Consider the following 15211-nt stretch of genomic DNA (forward strand, 5'->3'; position numbering starts at 1 on the left):
GTCTAGGAAAAAGAATTGTGACAGACAACTGGTACAGTTTTGTTCATTTTTCAAATGTTCTTTCATCCTGATCTATAGCTCTGCCACTGCAGGTTTGAAAAATACGTTGGTTAACAAAGTTTTCCACTACTCACCTAAAATGTAGTAAGTGGATGGTCAGATATGATAGCTTCGGCTACATTTTCCAACCAGTATCCTTGGCTGCTTTCTGTGAGGCGCTAAGTGTATTAGAGGTGATTTTGCTGATTTATGTATCAAATAATTGTCTCCAAGAAGTTTGTCGTTTTCACATCTGTTTGCTGCCTGTTCCATAACAGACTTCTGGTTGAAATGAAATGTATCTTCTGGCAGTAAAATGTCAGCATAAGCCAATTTAGCCTGAGCCTTAGCCAGAACAGCATAATCATGTTCATGGCAGACAGTGGAGGTTGGATGTAATTGCTTCTATGTGCTTAGAGCAACTTTCTGCCAAAATCTGTTTTGTAATTGGCATGTTACCGTGTATGATGGTGCCATCATATATTTAGTAATAAAAGTGTTTTTCTTTGGCATTTAAGTTTTTTGAGATAGAAGCAGAGCTGCCTTACCTTGCAGCTGCTAAATAAAGACTCATAGGTGCTTTTAGTCAATATTCGTTTTCTTTCTCTCTGCCTTCTAGTAGGAAAATGGAGCTTGTCACGGAATTTCCAGTATCGTGCAAGTTACTGTAAATTTCATCGTAGTTTGACATGTGATCCTTGATCGTGTGAATGCTCAAAACCACCTCTCTTCCCTGATTTTTATCAATAACAATGTTGGTCAGTTTGCAGGATCGGTTCCAAATGTTTTGTTCAGGAGATGGCGTTAGTATATATGCTGACCAGCTTTGGTAATAATCTTTTAACACTGGGAATGCGACTCTGGAGAATATACTAATCTTTAACATAAGTTGGTTTTATAACAAATCATGCATGTATTGTTGAGTCATCCCATGTTAGGCAAATATAGTGAGTGAGCACATTTCCTCTGTACGTCTCTGGAGGATTTTGAATGAACATCCTGATGCAGCTTGCCTCTGATGCTCTCCGTGCCATTGCCCTGTTTGGAACAGCGAGAACTCGTGTTTTCTCGAGAAGGATGGTGCTCTTCTGTTGAGAGAATACTGGCAAGCAGTATCTATTTAATATGCAGTTTAATACCACTCAGAAGAGTATGGTAGACTAATTTCTGCTATTCTGCAGCTCTAAAGCTGTGTATTAAACTGGGAGAACACCATACTGCTACAATAGAAGTAAAATTGTTGATATTCTCAATCTTGATCTTTACATTATGTCTCAAGATAAGTAATCCAGCTGTGATTTCTTTATTGTGGATCAGTGCTGGAGTGACTCAATGGCAGGCTGATCACCTGGCAACAGCTCCAATCTGCCATCTTTTTTCATCCCCTATTGGAACATGTTTGCGTGCTCATTGCATACAAGGTAGGGAAGGTGTACCACCAGAAAAGGTGGCATTTGGGAGCTTGCCGATGTCAGAACAACCTGATGTGCTCTCTGTGTCCTTGCAAGTTTCTCGCTTTCTGCAGTGGCAGAAAGCTTATAAGAGAAATCGTTTTCATCGTGGAAGAGGTTACCAGAAGCTGACATAGACAGATCTGTCATTTGTTGGTGAAATATTGCCAGAAGATTTGATAAACTTCTTAACAGTTGGATCTCTAAATTTAGATGTAGACTTGAGCTACAGTTACGTTTAGTATATTGCAGTGTTGAAATCAAGTCTTGGTTTTAGTATTGCTTCCTTGGAATCCCATCTTTTGCAAGCTCTATTTGGGGAAAAAAATAATATCACTTAATAAACAGAAGCTGTGCTTTTTAATTTCCTCATATTATCAACTTTTCATGGTGAACCTTTCCTCTCCCTGGGTTTTTAGGCTTTGATGAAAATATAGAATCTCAGGGAGAGCTCATCCTTCAAGAATCCTTCCAAGTGTGGGACCCAAAAACTCTAATTCGAAAGGGAAGAGAGAGGCACCTTTTCCTTTTTGAGATGTCCTTGGTTTTCAGTAAAGAAGTAAAGGACTCCAGTGGAAGGAGCAAGTACATTTACAAGAGTAAACTGTTCGTAAGTATGGCAGAACAAGTGATCCTATTTAGAAAACTGTCTAGATTAGACTGTGACTAAGCTCATGTGATTTAAACGTGCCCAAAGAACTTGAACAACTGTTATAGTGCACTGAAAGAACAGCCTTGGAATGTGTAGACCGAATCTTTTGTTTGCTGCTTTGTTATGCATTTGAGGAGAAAGAGTAGGCTGAGAGCAGCTACAGAAGGCTACATGTCAATCTCGGTGTGTCAGGACAAAGGAAAATCAAGATTAGGCTGGACTGATTTTGTCTTAATTGTGTGTGTGATTGCCAGATCTTTAAGGCTTATTTGTATAAAGCAGAAGGATGGAATGAGCTGACAAGCTGCTTTCATCTTGCTTGTTTGCTATTGCTGTTCTAGTAATATGCGTGTTAAGGATTCATTTTGGTGGATATTCTACACATACTGATCTGGAAAGGCAAGAACTCCTTGTTATGGAAAGTTCATGCCAAAATGTCTACTTAGACTAGTAGTCTTACAGTAATGTCTTGTAAATAAAATGATAGCTCTTACCGGTCTATTGAAAGGATGTAGAGATGGAAGTGTTCTTCTTCCCATTTAAAAAAGAAAAAAAAATCCACTCTTGCTTTCCTCATCCATAGCACCTATGCTTTACAAAATGTGACCCTGGAATTCATATCCTTACCTTCCTGTCTCATTGGATGACTTGGGTGAGAGCAGTATTCATACTCTGTAAATTTAGGTAGCCAAGTGAGAAGACGGTCTCCCATGGCTTGCTGTGCATCTGTTGGAGGCAAGATTAGCTTTTCTACCAGGCAGTTTAGAACAAGTACTTGAAATCACTTTACTTCTCAGAATCCCACTCTAAAAGACATTATTCTTCTATTGATCCTATTTGGCTGTATGACTAAGTCTAGATGGTATAAATACTGAGCCTTTTCTTCCTGCTTCAGCTCATTTTCCTTTGTTCTTTCCCCCTTCCCACCTCCCTGTCCAAACTGGTAAAGCAGGTTTGTTCAAAAAACCTTTTTTCTGTATCTTACTTTGCATATTTTGTCACTTCATTTCCAACACTTGCTCTCCTTCCTGAGATAAGGTAGCTAGCAGGTAACACAGCTGCAGCTGTTTTGTTGATCACACCTTTCTTTGGTGCTCTCAAGAACATGAAATACAAAAAAACCTTCTGGTGTACTGGAGGGTAACATCAGCTGCCAAGGCATTACGTGGGAGGGGAGACAGAGCTGAAAAATTGGTCCCATAAGCTTGTCACATCAGTTCCACTGGCAGGAATTTAGCAAAAGCCTTCGGTCCTAGAGAAGCTGCTGGAAATCTTGAAGAGTCTCATTGTGCCTCCTTTTTAAAATACAAACATACTTTTTGTCTTCATATTCTATTTGGCAAAATATCCTGTAGCGCAGCTTACTCTTATAGCAGTTCTTATCGTCTGATCTTTAGAAAAGGCATTCAGACAGATTGTTGAAAGCGTGCGTGTTGTTTTGAGCTAAAGCTCTTTTTTGCACACTATCCTGTCTCCTACCTCTAGAAGATGGTTTTGCAAAAGTGAGGTGGTTCTCTTTACTTTGGGCACGATGACCGTCGTGATTTCCCCAGCACAGGATAGTCAATGGCATGATTCGTATTAGTGGAAGAACGTGTTAATGAACGCCTTTGGCAACAGATAAAAGTGTCCAAAAGCAAATGCCTAAGGAGGGCTATGGGACCAAGGCAAGCAGGCGTTACTTTGCCGGAATACCAGTAACTTGGCAGTACGGGGGCTTCCTCGCCTGAATGTAGTTTCTATGAATCCAATAACCCGCAACAGATTTCTCTTCCGTGAGTTTGTCCTTGGACCTCATGCGGGCTTTTATCATTTACGGTGTCCTTTGCAAAGAGTTGTATTGCTCAACTATATATTGGGCACAGGCCAACCTCCCCATGTTGGGTTTTGAACCTGACTCCCTCCCACTAGTTTCACTTGATGCCTACTGGTATTGAAAGGGCCGGTCAACAACGTATGTCCGCCTTGCAACTCCTTACTGTCCAGACCTCTACTGCATTGTCCCTCAGTTGTCTCCTGTAAAATTAAAAATATTTACAAGCATACCAAGGCTTCTAAATTTACTAGGCTTTCAAAAATAAATAACGTTAAGAATTGTACTATCTTGCCTGTCAGACTTTATATTGGGCAGTGCAGTAGGGTATATTTTCTTTGAATTACGTAACATAATGCTGGATTAAGTATTTTACAAGCTTTTTAACACACACAGGAGTTGTGGTGAGTCAAGTTTAAAACGCACCACAGGCTTTTAAGTATTTCAGTGAAGAAGAGTCCGTTTTACCAGAAAGAGATGACAAAGCTGAAAGGGTGGATGTGTTGGCTTGGGGTTTTTTTAGGAAAAAAAACAAAAACAAACCACCAAACAACAAAACAAGTTGGCATCAAAGTGTGAGACAAGAAAAAAATTACCTTTACTCAGGTACTGCATATCCAACATCTCGTGTAATGAACTGTGTATGTGCTAGTCATGATGTGTATGAGGGGAAAAATACAGCTTCTAATAACATAAGAATGCTTAGCAGCTGTCTTTTGGAGTGAGGGTTCTCGTGGTTTGAGCTATGTTTCTTAGTTTGTAATTTTTTTTGGAGCAGAGCCTATATGAATTGTTTAACTGGAAGCCAATTCACATGATCAAGATGTTGTTCCAGTTGGAAAGTGAAAAACATTTTGGATGATAATTAGCTATGAAGGTCTGACATTAGAACATTCCCAAAGACTGATTGTTAATGTAGCTGTCTTGCAAAATTCTCCAGGGAAACTGCATTTCTGAATTATTTCATTTGTTTCAGAGGGAAGGAAACGCACTATGAAAGGCTCCTTTGGCAGAAAAGAGATCAGAGTTTTAGAAAGTATCAGGAGAATTCTTAAGCATATCTTATCTGAGAGAAAACATGAAAATCAGTAACTAGTGAGTGTTCCCTGATCGAAATCAACAAGGAGAGAAGCCAACACTTATTTTTTACCAAGCACCTTTTTTAGAGTTAGAAGGCTTTTATTGTTAAGTCAAAAATGTGAAATAAGCAATTTGGTATTCAGATTATAAATGCTATTGTCTATTGTTACTTTACAGGAAAAACTGTTTAGCTTGCAGTTCTTCCTTTTTTGAAGAAACCCCACCACTGCCACCAGAATAAAGGATTCTCTCTAGCATGAGTTAGCCTTAAGCTTCTAAAAATCTCTTTAAATAGCAGAGCTCAATTATTTAGAATATAAGCATCCCTTTGTGGCTTCTGAGAAAAAAAAATGCTGTGTCGTCCTAACAATTTTTTTCTTAATTCCAGACTTCTGAATTGGGTGTCACAGAACATGTAGAAGGAGATCCCTGCAAGTTTGCTCTATGGGTTGGAAGGACACCAACTTCAGACAACAAAATTGTTCTCAAGGTAATCTTAGCAGATGTGCTTGTACAGTCTCTACAAAGCCTTGTAGTTGTTGTTCATACTTGGTGGGAAGGCAACAAGTGATGACTTTTCCTGCTTTGAGAGGGACAGCTGCTGACATAGTTTTCCTTTGTATGTGTAAAGGATGTGGTATACATCTAACTCAAATGGCTTGACAGCAGAGGAGAATCTGTGTGGTCTACTGAAGGATTAAACAAACTTCCTTTCACAATTCAGAGTGGGAAGAGGTTTGCTCCCATGGAATTCTGAAGTCTTGAAGACTTCAGCCACTAGCTGACGGAGCAACTGATATGCCGCAGACAAATCATGGCATCAGTGTTACGTTTCACGCTCAAGTCATTGCCGCTTGCTGCTGATACTGTTTTTCATGGCACATATTTTTATGCAGAAATCGAAACACTTCAAAAGATTTTATGTTTTTCTGTGGGCTACAACTTTTTCTGAAGATACTTGCTTTTGGATGAGAGCGCATGCAATGCCTATACATTTTGTGTCTGGCGAAGTTACAGGTGTCAGTAGTGTTCTTTGCCTAGCTGGGAGAATGGCTAAATTCATTTTTCCCCACGACTCTGGTATGTAACCTGGGACCTACTCTTTCAACTGGAGAACTTTTTTGTAATACCGCAAGCAGCTAACAGGTAATTTGATATATTTTGAGGACTGCATCATCTTTGAAAACTTTTCTTCTGCATTTCTTAGCTGTGTTGAGCTGAGAAAAAGTTCATATACCCATTTACAGGTTAATACATCTACTATTAAACTTGTTTATGTTTTCACAGATATTTTTGGTGATTATTCAATACCACTTAAAAATGGCCAAATTTACATGTTGCCACTCAAATTTATATGTTTTCCTAGTGAATTATAGGCTAAGAAGAGCTCACATTAGTTTTCTGACAGCAGTCAGTGAGTGCAAGGAAATGAAACATAACATCACTGAATAATACAATTTGTTCAGCCTTAACACTCCTATAATTTCACAGACGGTGCTTTGCAGCCTGAAATGATCCTCCCGGGGTAGAGCAGTATAAGGGGTTTTGTTTAAGGTCTCTCTACATAAGATCACTTGAAGGTGTTCCTGTTCTCTTCTTTAATTTGAGCACAGGATATTTAGACAACTTGTATGGTGTATGAAGCTTTTCAACAGTTTTGTTGTTTTTTGGGTTTTGGGTTTTTTATGTGTTTGTTTTTGAAGGTTGGAAACTAGCACTTCCTTAGCTCATTAGTATTACAAGGAAATTCCATGAAAACCTAAATAAAAGATACAACAAAACTTTTTGTTTGGCTTCTTTTCCTAAATGTTTTGGGGTTTTGTTTTTGTTTTTTGTTTTTTTTTTAAAGAAAACAAAGATCTTTTTCCTAATGGTTCATCTGTTCCTGCAAATTTCTCCATCCCTTTAGAATCCCTGGTTATTAAATATTTATAGTATATTAAATATTTATAATATATTCGAAGCAAATTATTTCAGGAGACAGCATCTAAGAGAAGTATGAATTTATATATAATAATTTTTTTAGATCTGCAATAATGTTTATATTTAATAGCATTTCAGGTGCAGGGTTAAACTGGATTAAACAATCAGATTACGAGTTGGGCAGCTGGCTATCACGTCTTTTCCAGGGTATCTCGAAAAGACAGATGTTATGTTGTAAGCAGTTGTTAAAATACAATCCCTAAATTAGCTTTCTGCTTCCAGGTGTGTTTCAGAAGTGGGAAGAGTAATACATGAAATGTGTTGTGGAAGTATATGGGTTGCAGTATAGGTTAATCTTTCTTTCAGTGTTAGTAGATTATTGTATAAAGTTAGAATTGACCTAAAACGTAGCATGAGTTTAAAATACCAATGTTCAAGGTGTTATTACTGGAATTCTTTAGGTATTTATAAGTCAGTCCACCCTGTCTTGCATGAGATGCATACAGGGCTTTAGCCTTCAAGTTATGAAAGAGGAATCTAAATCTAAATATAAAATGGAATGTTTTTTAAAAGAACAATATTAATAATGTTGAGAAGTGTAAAGTAGTGTTGGTGATAAAAAATTAAGACAACTAGCTTGAATTTCCTTTTCTCTGTTCAGGTTGTCAAAAATGATTCACAAAGTCATTCTTTATGCCTTCCTCTTTGTGTTTATTAGCTGACTGTATGTGTGGATCTTCTCAGCAATAGTAGTCCATTGTGGGGGTTTTGTTTCTTTTGCATATCAAAGGCATCCAGTATAGAGAATAAACAGGACTGGATCAAACATATCCGGGAAGTGATACAAGAAAGGACCATTCATCTGAAAGGAGCATTGAAAGAGCCGATCCACATCCCCAAAACCGCACCAACAACAAAACAGAAAGGAAGAAGGTAAGTAGTATTTAAAATAATCAGAGATCTCTAAGTACACAACAGCACTTTTTCCTCTGTAGTGTTGAATTTCTAATGACTTTCGGTGAATTGGACAAAAGCAAGAGTCATTTTGGCCAGCTTTACCTTACAATTAATTTCCAGTTTCCTGCAATGCTGAGTTTGTTCAGATTTCTGCTCTGAACAGTCTCTGACTTGTGTACATTCAGCCATTACGGAAGGGATTTGGAGCTGCAGTACAGGATAGCTGTACCTTTTAGATTTTTACAATTCTGCATGTGTTATTCAGGTCCTTGGCTTCCTTTCACGGAGCTCAAAATGTGTGACAATATTCTGCTTGTTAGCTTTGGCTAAATGGCTGTGCAAGTTTCTTGCCATAGTGGCTGGTTGGTTGTTGCCTTAATTCTACGTGATGTAGAGCTGGAGCAAATGAATCTGTTCTCTTAAAGCATAGAACAAAGAATTAAGTGCTGAATATTTGATTTTTGCATCAGTTAGTTTGTCTGGCTGGTATCTGTTGCCACGCTGTCTAGGTGCCCCCTCTTTAACGTTGCAAGTAGGGAACTAACACGTTACACACACAGTGCTAATGTTGTAATGAAAACTGAATTATTTGCAGAGACGGCGAGGACCTGGACAGTCAGGGAGATGGTAGCAGCCAACCTGATACTATTTCAATTGCCTCACGAACCTCACAGAACACGCTAGACAGCGATAAGGTAAGTTTCCCAGGTGTTGCTCTGTTTTGTGAGCAAATGATTCATCCCTTAGTGTGAGTTAGCATCCAAGATTAGTCCTTAGTACCTTCAGAGAGGAGATGTGGAAATATTCTCTCTCTTAAAAATAGCTGTGCTGGAGGTCGGTGGTTGCCGTACGGTTACCTTTGTGAAGGAAAAATACTATCCGATGTTCATGGGTTAGAGAGTAAGAGTGTTCACTTTGTGCATGAGAGCTGAGAGAAAAATCACCATATTAAAGAGGAATAACCCACAACACTATCATATGATACCAGTGCTACTGTTTCCTTTCCTCCGTCTCTGCCTATAGATTCTGGCTGGGTTATCCCATAAGGATATCAGAGCCAGAGTTTCTCATGGGTGGAAGAAAGATAGGCATCAAAAGAGTAAAAATTCTTACGAAACGTGTGTTACTTTGGAATTGAAAGAAGATTTCTGGCGAGTGAGAAGTATTAGGACCTTGGAGGGAGGTAGAGATTGATAATAGTTTGTCAAATAGAAGAATGAATAAAAACATAGAAGCTGCGTACCAAATTACTTGAAGACATGGTTAGGGATTTCTGGCCTATTACCTCATTGGCGAAAATTATTCTGATGAGCCATGCAAACTACACAGGTAAATAACCAGTATATTACAGGGCAGCTAGGTGAATATGTTCTCCGAGTAATATTTTGACGATTCCCATGGTCATCTAAAAGAGGGTTAGTTTTCTTTGGTTTTGCATGTTACTTAAACTCTGTGATTTGATTTTTTCCATGTAAAGAATAGGAAGACAGAAGAAGGGAAGCATAAGGTGCTTAGGGTTGCTCTTGTATTTGTCAAAAATAGCCTATGTTTTGACCTTGTGTATTTGTACTGTAGTTGGTCTGTAGTTTTGGTGGTGGTTTCTTCTAAGGATATCTGTGAGAAAAATGGTTGGTTGGGGGGGGGGGGGAAAGTCTTTTGATGACTCTTGTTTTGCTATTTTTTTCTTTGTATTCTTACTTAGCTACTTAGTGATTTACAAAAATTGCATTGTGTATACTTGCAAACAGTTTAGTTCATATTTTATGCATTTGTAAGAGTTTAGGTAGTCTATCACACTCAAGAGCAAGACGTGCTCTCTCTGATTTCCCTGATTGTTGGCTGGAACGTCAAGCTGTGTGCACGCAGCCTGGCTGGATTGTGCTTCAATTCAAATGGAGGTGATGCAATCCATCCCTGCCATGCACAACCGCTGCCCCTTTTCCGTTGCTTGTGGTGTACTGTTTACTGGGGAATAGCATGGATTGTCTCCTGTTGCCCTTCACGGTACTGTTTCATGCATCCTGTGAGAATTGCTGAGAAAGTTGGCCAAGTGGAATGCCCTAAGGATTGTCTTCCAATCTGAAAAGAGGAGGAGCCTTACCAACAACCTGTTCAACAGGAGTTATAAGTTAAAAGAAGGAGGAATGGAACGCTTTCAAATATTTTCCTGACAAAGTTTTAAATTTGGGTAGCGAGCATAGTGTTGTTTTTAAAGTATTTTTGAGTTCTCACGTTAGTTTATAAAATTTTTGTTAGACTTTCCTTTGACAAGAAAACCAAACTGAAAACTGGGAGACTCCCTGGAAATTAGTTGTGCTATGTATTTTATGTCCAAGGAAGGAATTTACTGCTTGTGCACTTTTTAAAAGTGTGTGAATTAGCAGAGTAGCTTTGTTTAACATTTCTATGATATGTTTTGGTTTGTTACATACAATAAGAAGAGAAAATTTTTAATCTGTTTAAAAATACAAAGTAACAGTTATTAAGTAGCAGTAAGAGGCAGAAGACCAGTGAAATCTGTAGGCTATCTTAACACTCTTGCTGAATCTGAAGTTATCTCTCGCTTTGTATGTTGAAAATTCATTAGTTGCAGTCCATTTGGGGTTTAAAATTGACTCCATTTTCTTGGCCTAGAAGCTTGAAGTGTGTATGAATGTCTTACAGAGATGGAATAAAACAGTCTTACGGATTTTAGGTGCTGTTGATGTGGTTAGCCAGATGGAGCAGTGGAACTCCTCAGTTGAATTTGGAGCATGTCTGAAACTGAGCCGGGATTCCAAATTGAGAAACATTCAAAATATCAAGTAATTTAAAATAGTGTTAATCAAGTGGTAAAAATGTTTAGCGTTACTTATTATGCTGTTGCTGAACATTTTTCTGTTCACGTGTATCTACTATTGTGATTAAGAAAAGACAAAAAATACCAAACACGTCCTACTAATCAACAGCCAAGTAAAACCATTGTTTTGTTTTCTCCAATTATATGTTCAGACAGTTGATTCTTTTAAAATCAATGTTTTGGTTAGACATGCTAAGCTGTTATACAGGGAGAATATCAAGAATGAAATCCTTTATCTAAAACTCAATTATCTTTCTCACCTCCTCAGAGACACACTTTGAAAGAGCTAAAAATCCTTAGCTTTGGTAGTAAGTGCTTGAATATTGTCCAGATGAGCTTCTTCCCTTGCGTCCTGTTTTCTGACATAATTGGAAATGCCTTAACAACAGAGAATAACTTCATGATTAGTTCTTTGTCTTCTCCACCCTGGCTTTTTGGGCTAGAATTGTAACTTCTGATTGTTGGTTCCACTGTTGCATGTTGCTTTTCAGTAATGACTGGGATGATGCAGTAGACCATATGTTTATAAAGCTGACATCCTTCCCAGCTTCATGTCATCTGAAAACTGTATTGGCAAATTAGAATTCAGAATCCTCTTGGCAAATGGGAGAAATTAATTGGCAAAATACCATGCAATTTCATAGGAGCACATTTGAGCTAATGTGAATAGGTGGAAATAGTTAACTACTACTAAGGAAAACAGCGAGAGTATTGAACAGTTCTTGAGAAGATGATCTAGAAGCTATAGAGGTTCACAAGCTGTTTATTATTTTAACAGTGTGATACAATTATGGGGGGCAAGAGGGGAGCAGCCCTATATTGGCTTGCAGAAATAGGATGCCGAGCTGCAGCAACAAAGTCCTCATTCTTTACTCAGCACTCCTAAGGCCTCTATTAGATACCACATCCAGTTTTGAGTACAGAATTCTAGAAAGTTAGTGGTCCATTGGAAGAGTTCCAGGGGAAAGAAAAAAAACCCCCACAACTATTAGGTGTCTACCAGACGTAACTTACAAGGCAAGATAAAGAGTTGAGACTAATAAGTCTAAAGAAAAAACGCAGGAGGAAGAAATTCAGGTCTTCAAGTGTGTAAAAAGCTACTACACAGAATTACAGAACAGTCTTTTACCCCTATTTTCAGTGGATGGGATGCATCAAAAGGACTTATCTTTAATAAAAAATTGCAATAATATTTTTTATGGGTATGCAAATGTGAAGCCCTAGAGCAGAGTAGTTGTGAAGGCTGGGGAAACTCCATAACCGGAGCTCTTTAAGAACTCTTTGGATAAATGTTAATCATGATTCACATAAATGTAGTTGATCATGCTCTAGAGTAAGAGGAAGAAGTGGACTAGGTAACTCAAGATCCCTTTCCAGCCTGTTTTTAATATCATGAGGTATATCTTCATATTGTAAGACATGCTAAATACATTCATAGCACTGACCCATCCTGAAGTATTGGAAGGTATAATGGAGTCCAGAGTGAAATACAAAATTTTTGAGAAGGAGATTTCTACTCCATCAAAGCACCTCAGTTTTCTGAATGAGTGCTCTTATTGTACGCGTCTCAGTAAATACTTTGCCCTACGCCTTTCACAACATTCTTTCCATTCACCTTCTGTAGCTTTGTAGCCAGCGTTTTAGGTGGCTAACGAATAAAAGAGATGACACTTGGCCCATTTATTCCACCTTTCAACAGTTCCTAGCCTCAGAGCTTGATCTGATTTTAACGTTGTCTTTTGAACTTGATCCAGTGCATAGGAAATGAAATGGGGAGGCTGAAGGAAACCATGTAGGTGTGATAGGTCTTTTCATGCTTGTATTAAGTGAGCTGGTAGAAACGTGAAATAATCCAAACTACTATTTTGGTAGCTGAGAAGATGAGAGGCTTTTAGAAGAAGAGCTGTCATAGGTTGTTATCCTAAATAGTAGGAATCATGCTAGCTGCTGTGGGTGGTCAGTGGAGCAATATTTTATTTTTAAGACATTGTCTTTTGTGCCCAGCTGGTAACACTTTGTACTGCTGTCTGTGTGAAGTTGTATTTCATTCTCATGCTTCTTTAAGCTTGTGTGTAGTACTTTGGAAAACAGAAAAAGGACTGAAGCAGCAGGAGACAACCAAGGATTTAGTTCTGCCAGCTGAGACTGCAGAAGAGAAAAGGCTCCCATCAGTACAAAAAATGCTAGTAAAAAACCAGACATGGCTCTGACTATATGCCTCTTTTCAGAGTCAGAAACCAAGTCTGGGCAGCTACCTGGTCAAAGCAAAATACTCTTTATTGGAGGCAGAACTTTTGTGTGTCTCCTATTTCTTTTCTCCCACAGTGCACTTGTTTCCATTTTAAAGGGGGATTAAAGATTTTCATGCTTGAAATAATTGAGAAATCTTATTAGCTGCTCTCTTTCCTTTCCTTTCTGCTTAATTTAAAATTACCATGGGACAGTAAATTTAATTTGCAGTCCTGAGAGGAGGTTATATGGCCTGATGTAAAGGCTGTCGTACCTGGCAAAACTCTTGTCAGTGGTGAACTTCCCAGATACTGGTGACAGATGAACTTTTGGTGTGGAGTCTCTGACTTCTGCAAACCTGTGCGAAGAATGCGTTCAGCCAGTGAGTGTGTGTTACGGTGGTTTTGCTTTTTTTTTCTCTCGACAAGCGACAGTGATTAAAAGGCCCCAGAGAGATGAACATAGATGGTTAACATTAATTTCAGCAACAGCAAGACACTATGTCCCATGATAAGCTGTTTAATTAAACCTTCTGCCTTTTTTAATCTGCGGTTCTATTTCTGTCTGGCTTTTGTTTCTCATCTTGTCTCTGTCTCTCCGGTTTCCATGTTTCAGACATAGCCTCATTTATTTTTATCATGCATGATTAATTCGGTTTACATAAAGGGTTTCTTGAGAAGGATGGATAAAGTATATAAAGCCCTTGTTCAGCCTAAATTTGGATTTAGATGGTTTGTAACTCTTTTCTCTTCAGTGCAAGTCAGTCTCCCGGTTCTGCTGTGCCTCTTGCTCTTCCCTCCAGCGAGCCTAGAGAGCCTTGCCAAAGCTGTCCAACGACAGCTGTTGAGCAATGCGCTTAATCACAGACACTCCTTGCTGTCCAACTGCATTTAATCAGTGCGAAAGATGAAACTGCTTTCAGAAAGTGTGTTATGTGGAGAAAACGAGCAATGAAACAAAGAGGAAAGCAGTGTTTCCTAACCATTACTGTTGTGGGGAGAAAGAAGGGTTGTTATCTCAAAGGAGGGGAAAAGTGGTAAACGCTTTTTTTCGTCAGTTCTCCGGGATGACGTAGATGTGTGTTGGGTAGAGAACGTCATTGTTTTCAGTTGTGTTAGGCAGCAGTGGAGAAGCCCTGCGCTAAGTTGCATCGAACAGCATTGGTGCGTGTTTGAGGATGGTGTGGAACTAACAGTTGTGTACGGGCAGTGTCTTACACGCTCTGCTGAAGTGTGATTGAATACTGAATTTCGGTGGAATACTGACCAGCTTGGATATCGGATTCCCACACAGTCTGAAAGACTAGGGTTTTTTTGTCCTTCAGTAGTTTCTGACGCAACCACTGACAGCCTTTGCTTTTTCCTTCAGCTTAGTACTATGTAAAATACTTAGTGAACATAAAATCTGAGATCTTACGTTATCATTATTATTATTATTATTATGGGAAGGAGAAGAAAGAACATCTATATTAAAGCCAAAAATATGTGGCTGTTGCACTGATCACAAATTATATTTCAATCTCTATTTGTAGGAAGTGAAGGGTCAGGAAAGCAAGCAGAGCACCAAAGCTATGCTCCTGTAGGTATTAAGGAGAAAATATAAAGACTAGTTGCAGTTTCTGGAAAGCGTCAACTTGTTACTGTCTTGGTGCTTGCACTGATTGGGATATGGAGTCTCCTGAGAAAAATTTGGTCTGCATTGGACACCTTATGAAGTAATACTTCATCAGCTTTTTTGTTAGTCCCCATCAGGCATACAGATGGTTGCAATTGTTTCTGAGTTTGTCTGAAGAAGGCTGTAACATAAATCAATACCAGAAAACAGGGGAAAGCTCTTTACTTTTTCCCCTTTGGCGTAGTTTTGCATTAACTAAAAACTAATATAATATGGAGAAAGAGTGTAAGGGAACAGGAAACTTTTTAATGAGGGAGGAGGTAGCATGTTTTGAAGATGTGCCCCCCTGTAATTTGGGTATTGGGGCTGTCTGGAGAGATGTACTAGAAGCAATGTGATTAATTTTCAGTCTGGATCTAAATGGGTGCAACCTGATTTGTCTTCCTTAAACACTAGATGTATGAGAGTTTTTTGCCCTTCTTGGCCCCTGCATTCCCCCAAGAAAACTTTTCCTTCTTTGTATGCACACAAAAGCAAGGGTAGCCGGTAAGATTAGCAGGCAGATACAATGGGAAAGCTCCGGAGTTATTGCAGACCATCTGCTAGGAGTTATG

At 38.8% G+C, this 15211-nt stretch overlaps 1 protein-coding gene across 4 annotated transcripts in view; it reads left to right on the plus strand.

The window, feature by feature from the left end:
• The window catches only part of TRIO (trio Rho guanine nucleotide exchange factor), a 255442-nt gene that overhangs the window by 168578 nt on the left and 71653 nt on the right, over positions 1-15211 (plus strand). For all 4 annotated transcript variants that reach the window (XM_049823888.1, XM_049823887.1, XM_049823885.1 and 1 more), the window contains exons 30-33: positions 1910-2100; positions 5424-5525; positions 7749-7891; positions 8511-8610. In XM_049823888.1, the coding sequence (XP_049679845.1) occupies positions 1910-2100; positions 5424-5525; positions 7749-7891; positions 8511-8610 (536 nt within the window). The remainder of the gene's footprint in view (positions 1-1909; positions 2101-5423; positions 5526-7748; positions 7892-8510; positions 8611-15211) is intronic.

Source organism: Accipiter gentilis, chromosome 20, assembly GCF_929443795.1.
Source record: "Accipiter gentilis chromosome 20, bAccGen1.1, whole genome shotgun sequence".
Lineage (NCBI taxonomy): Eukaryota > Metazoa > Chordata > Aves > Accipitriformes > Accipitridae > Astur > Astur gentilis.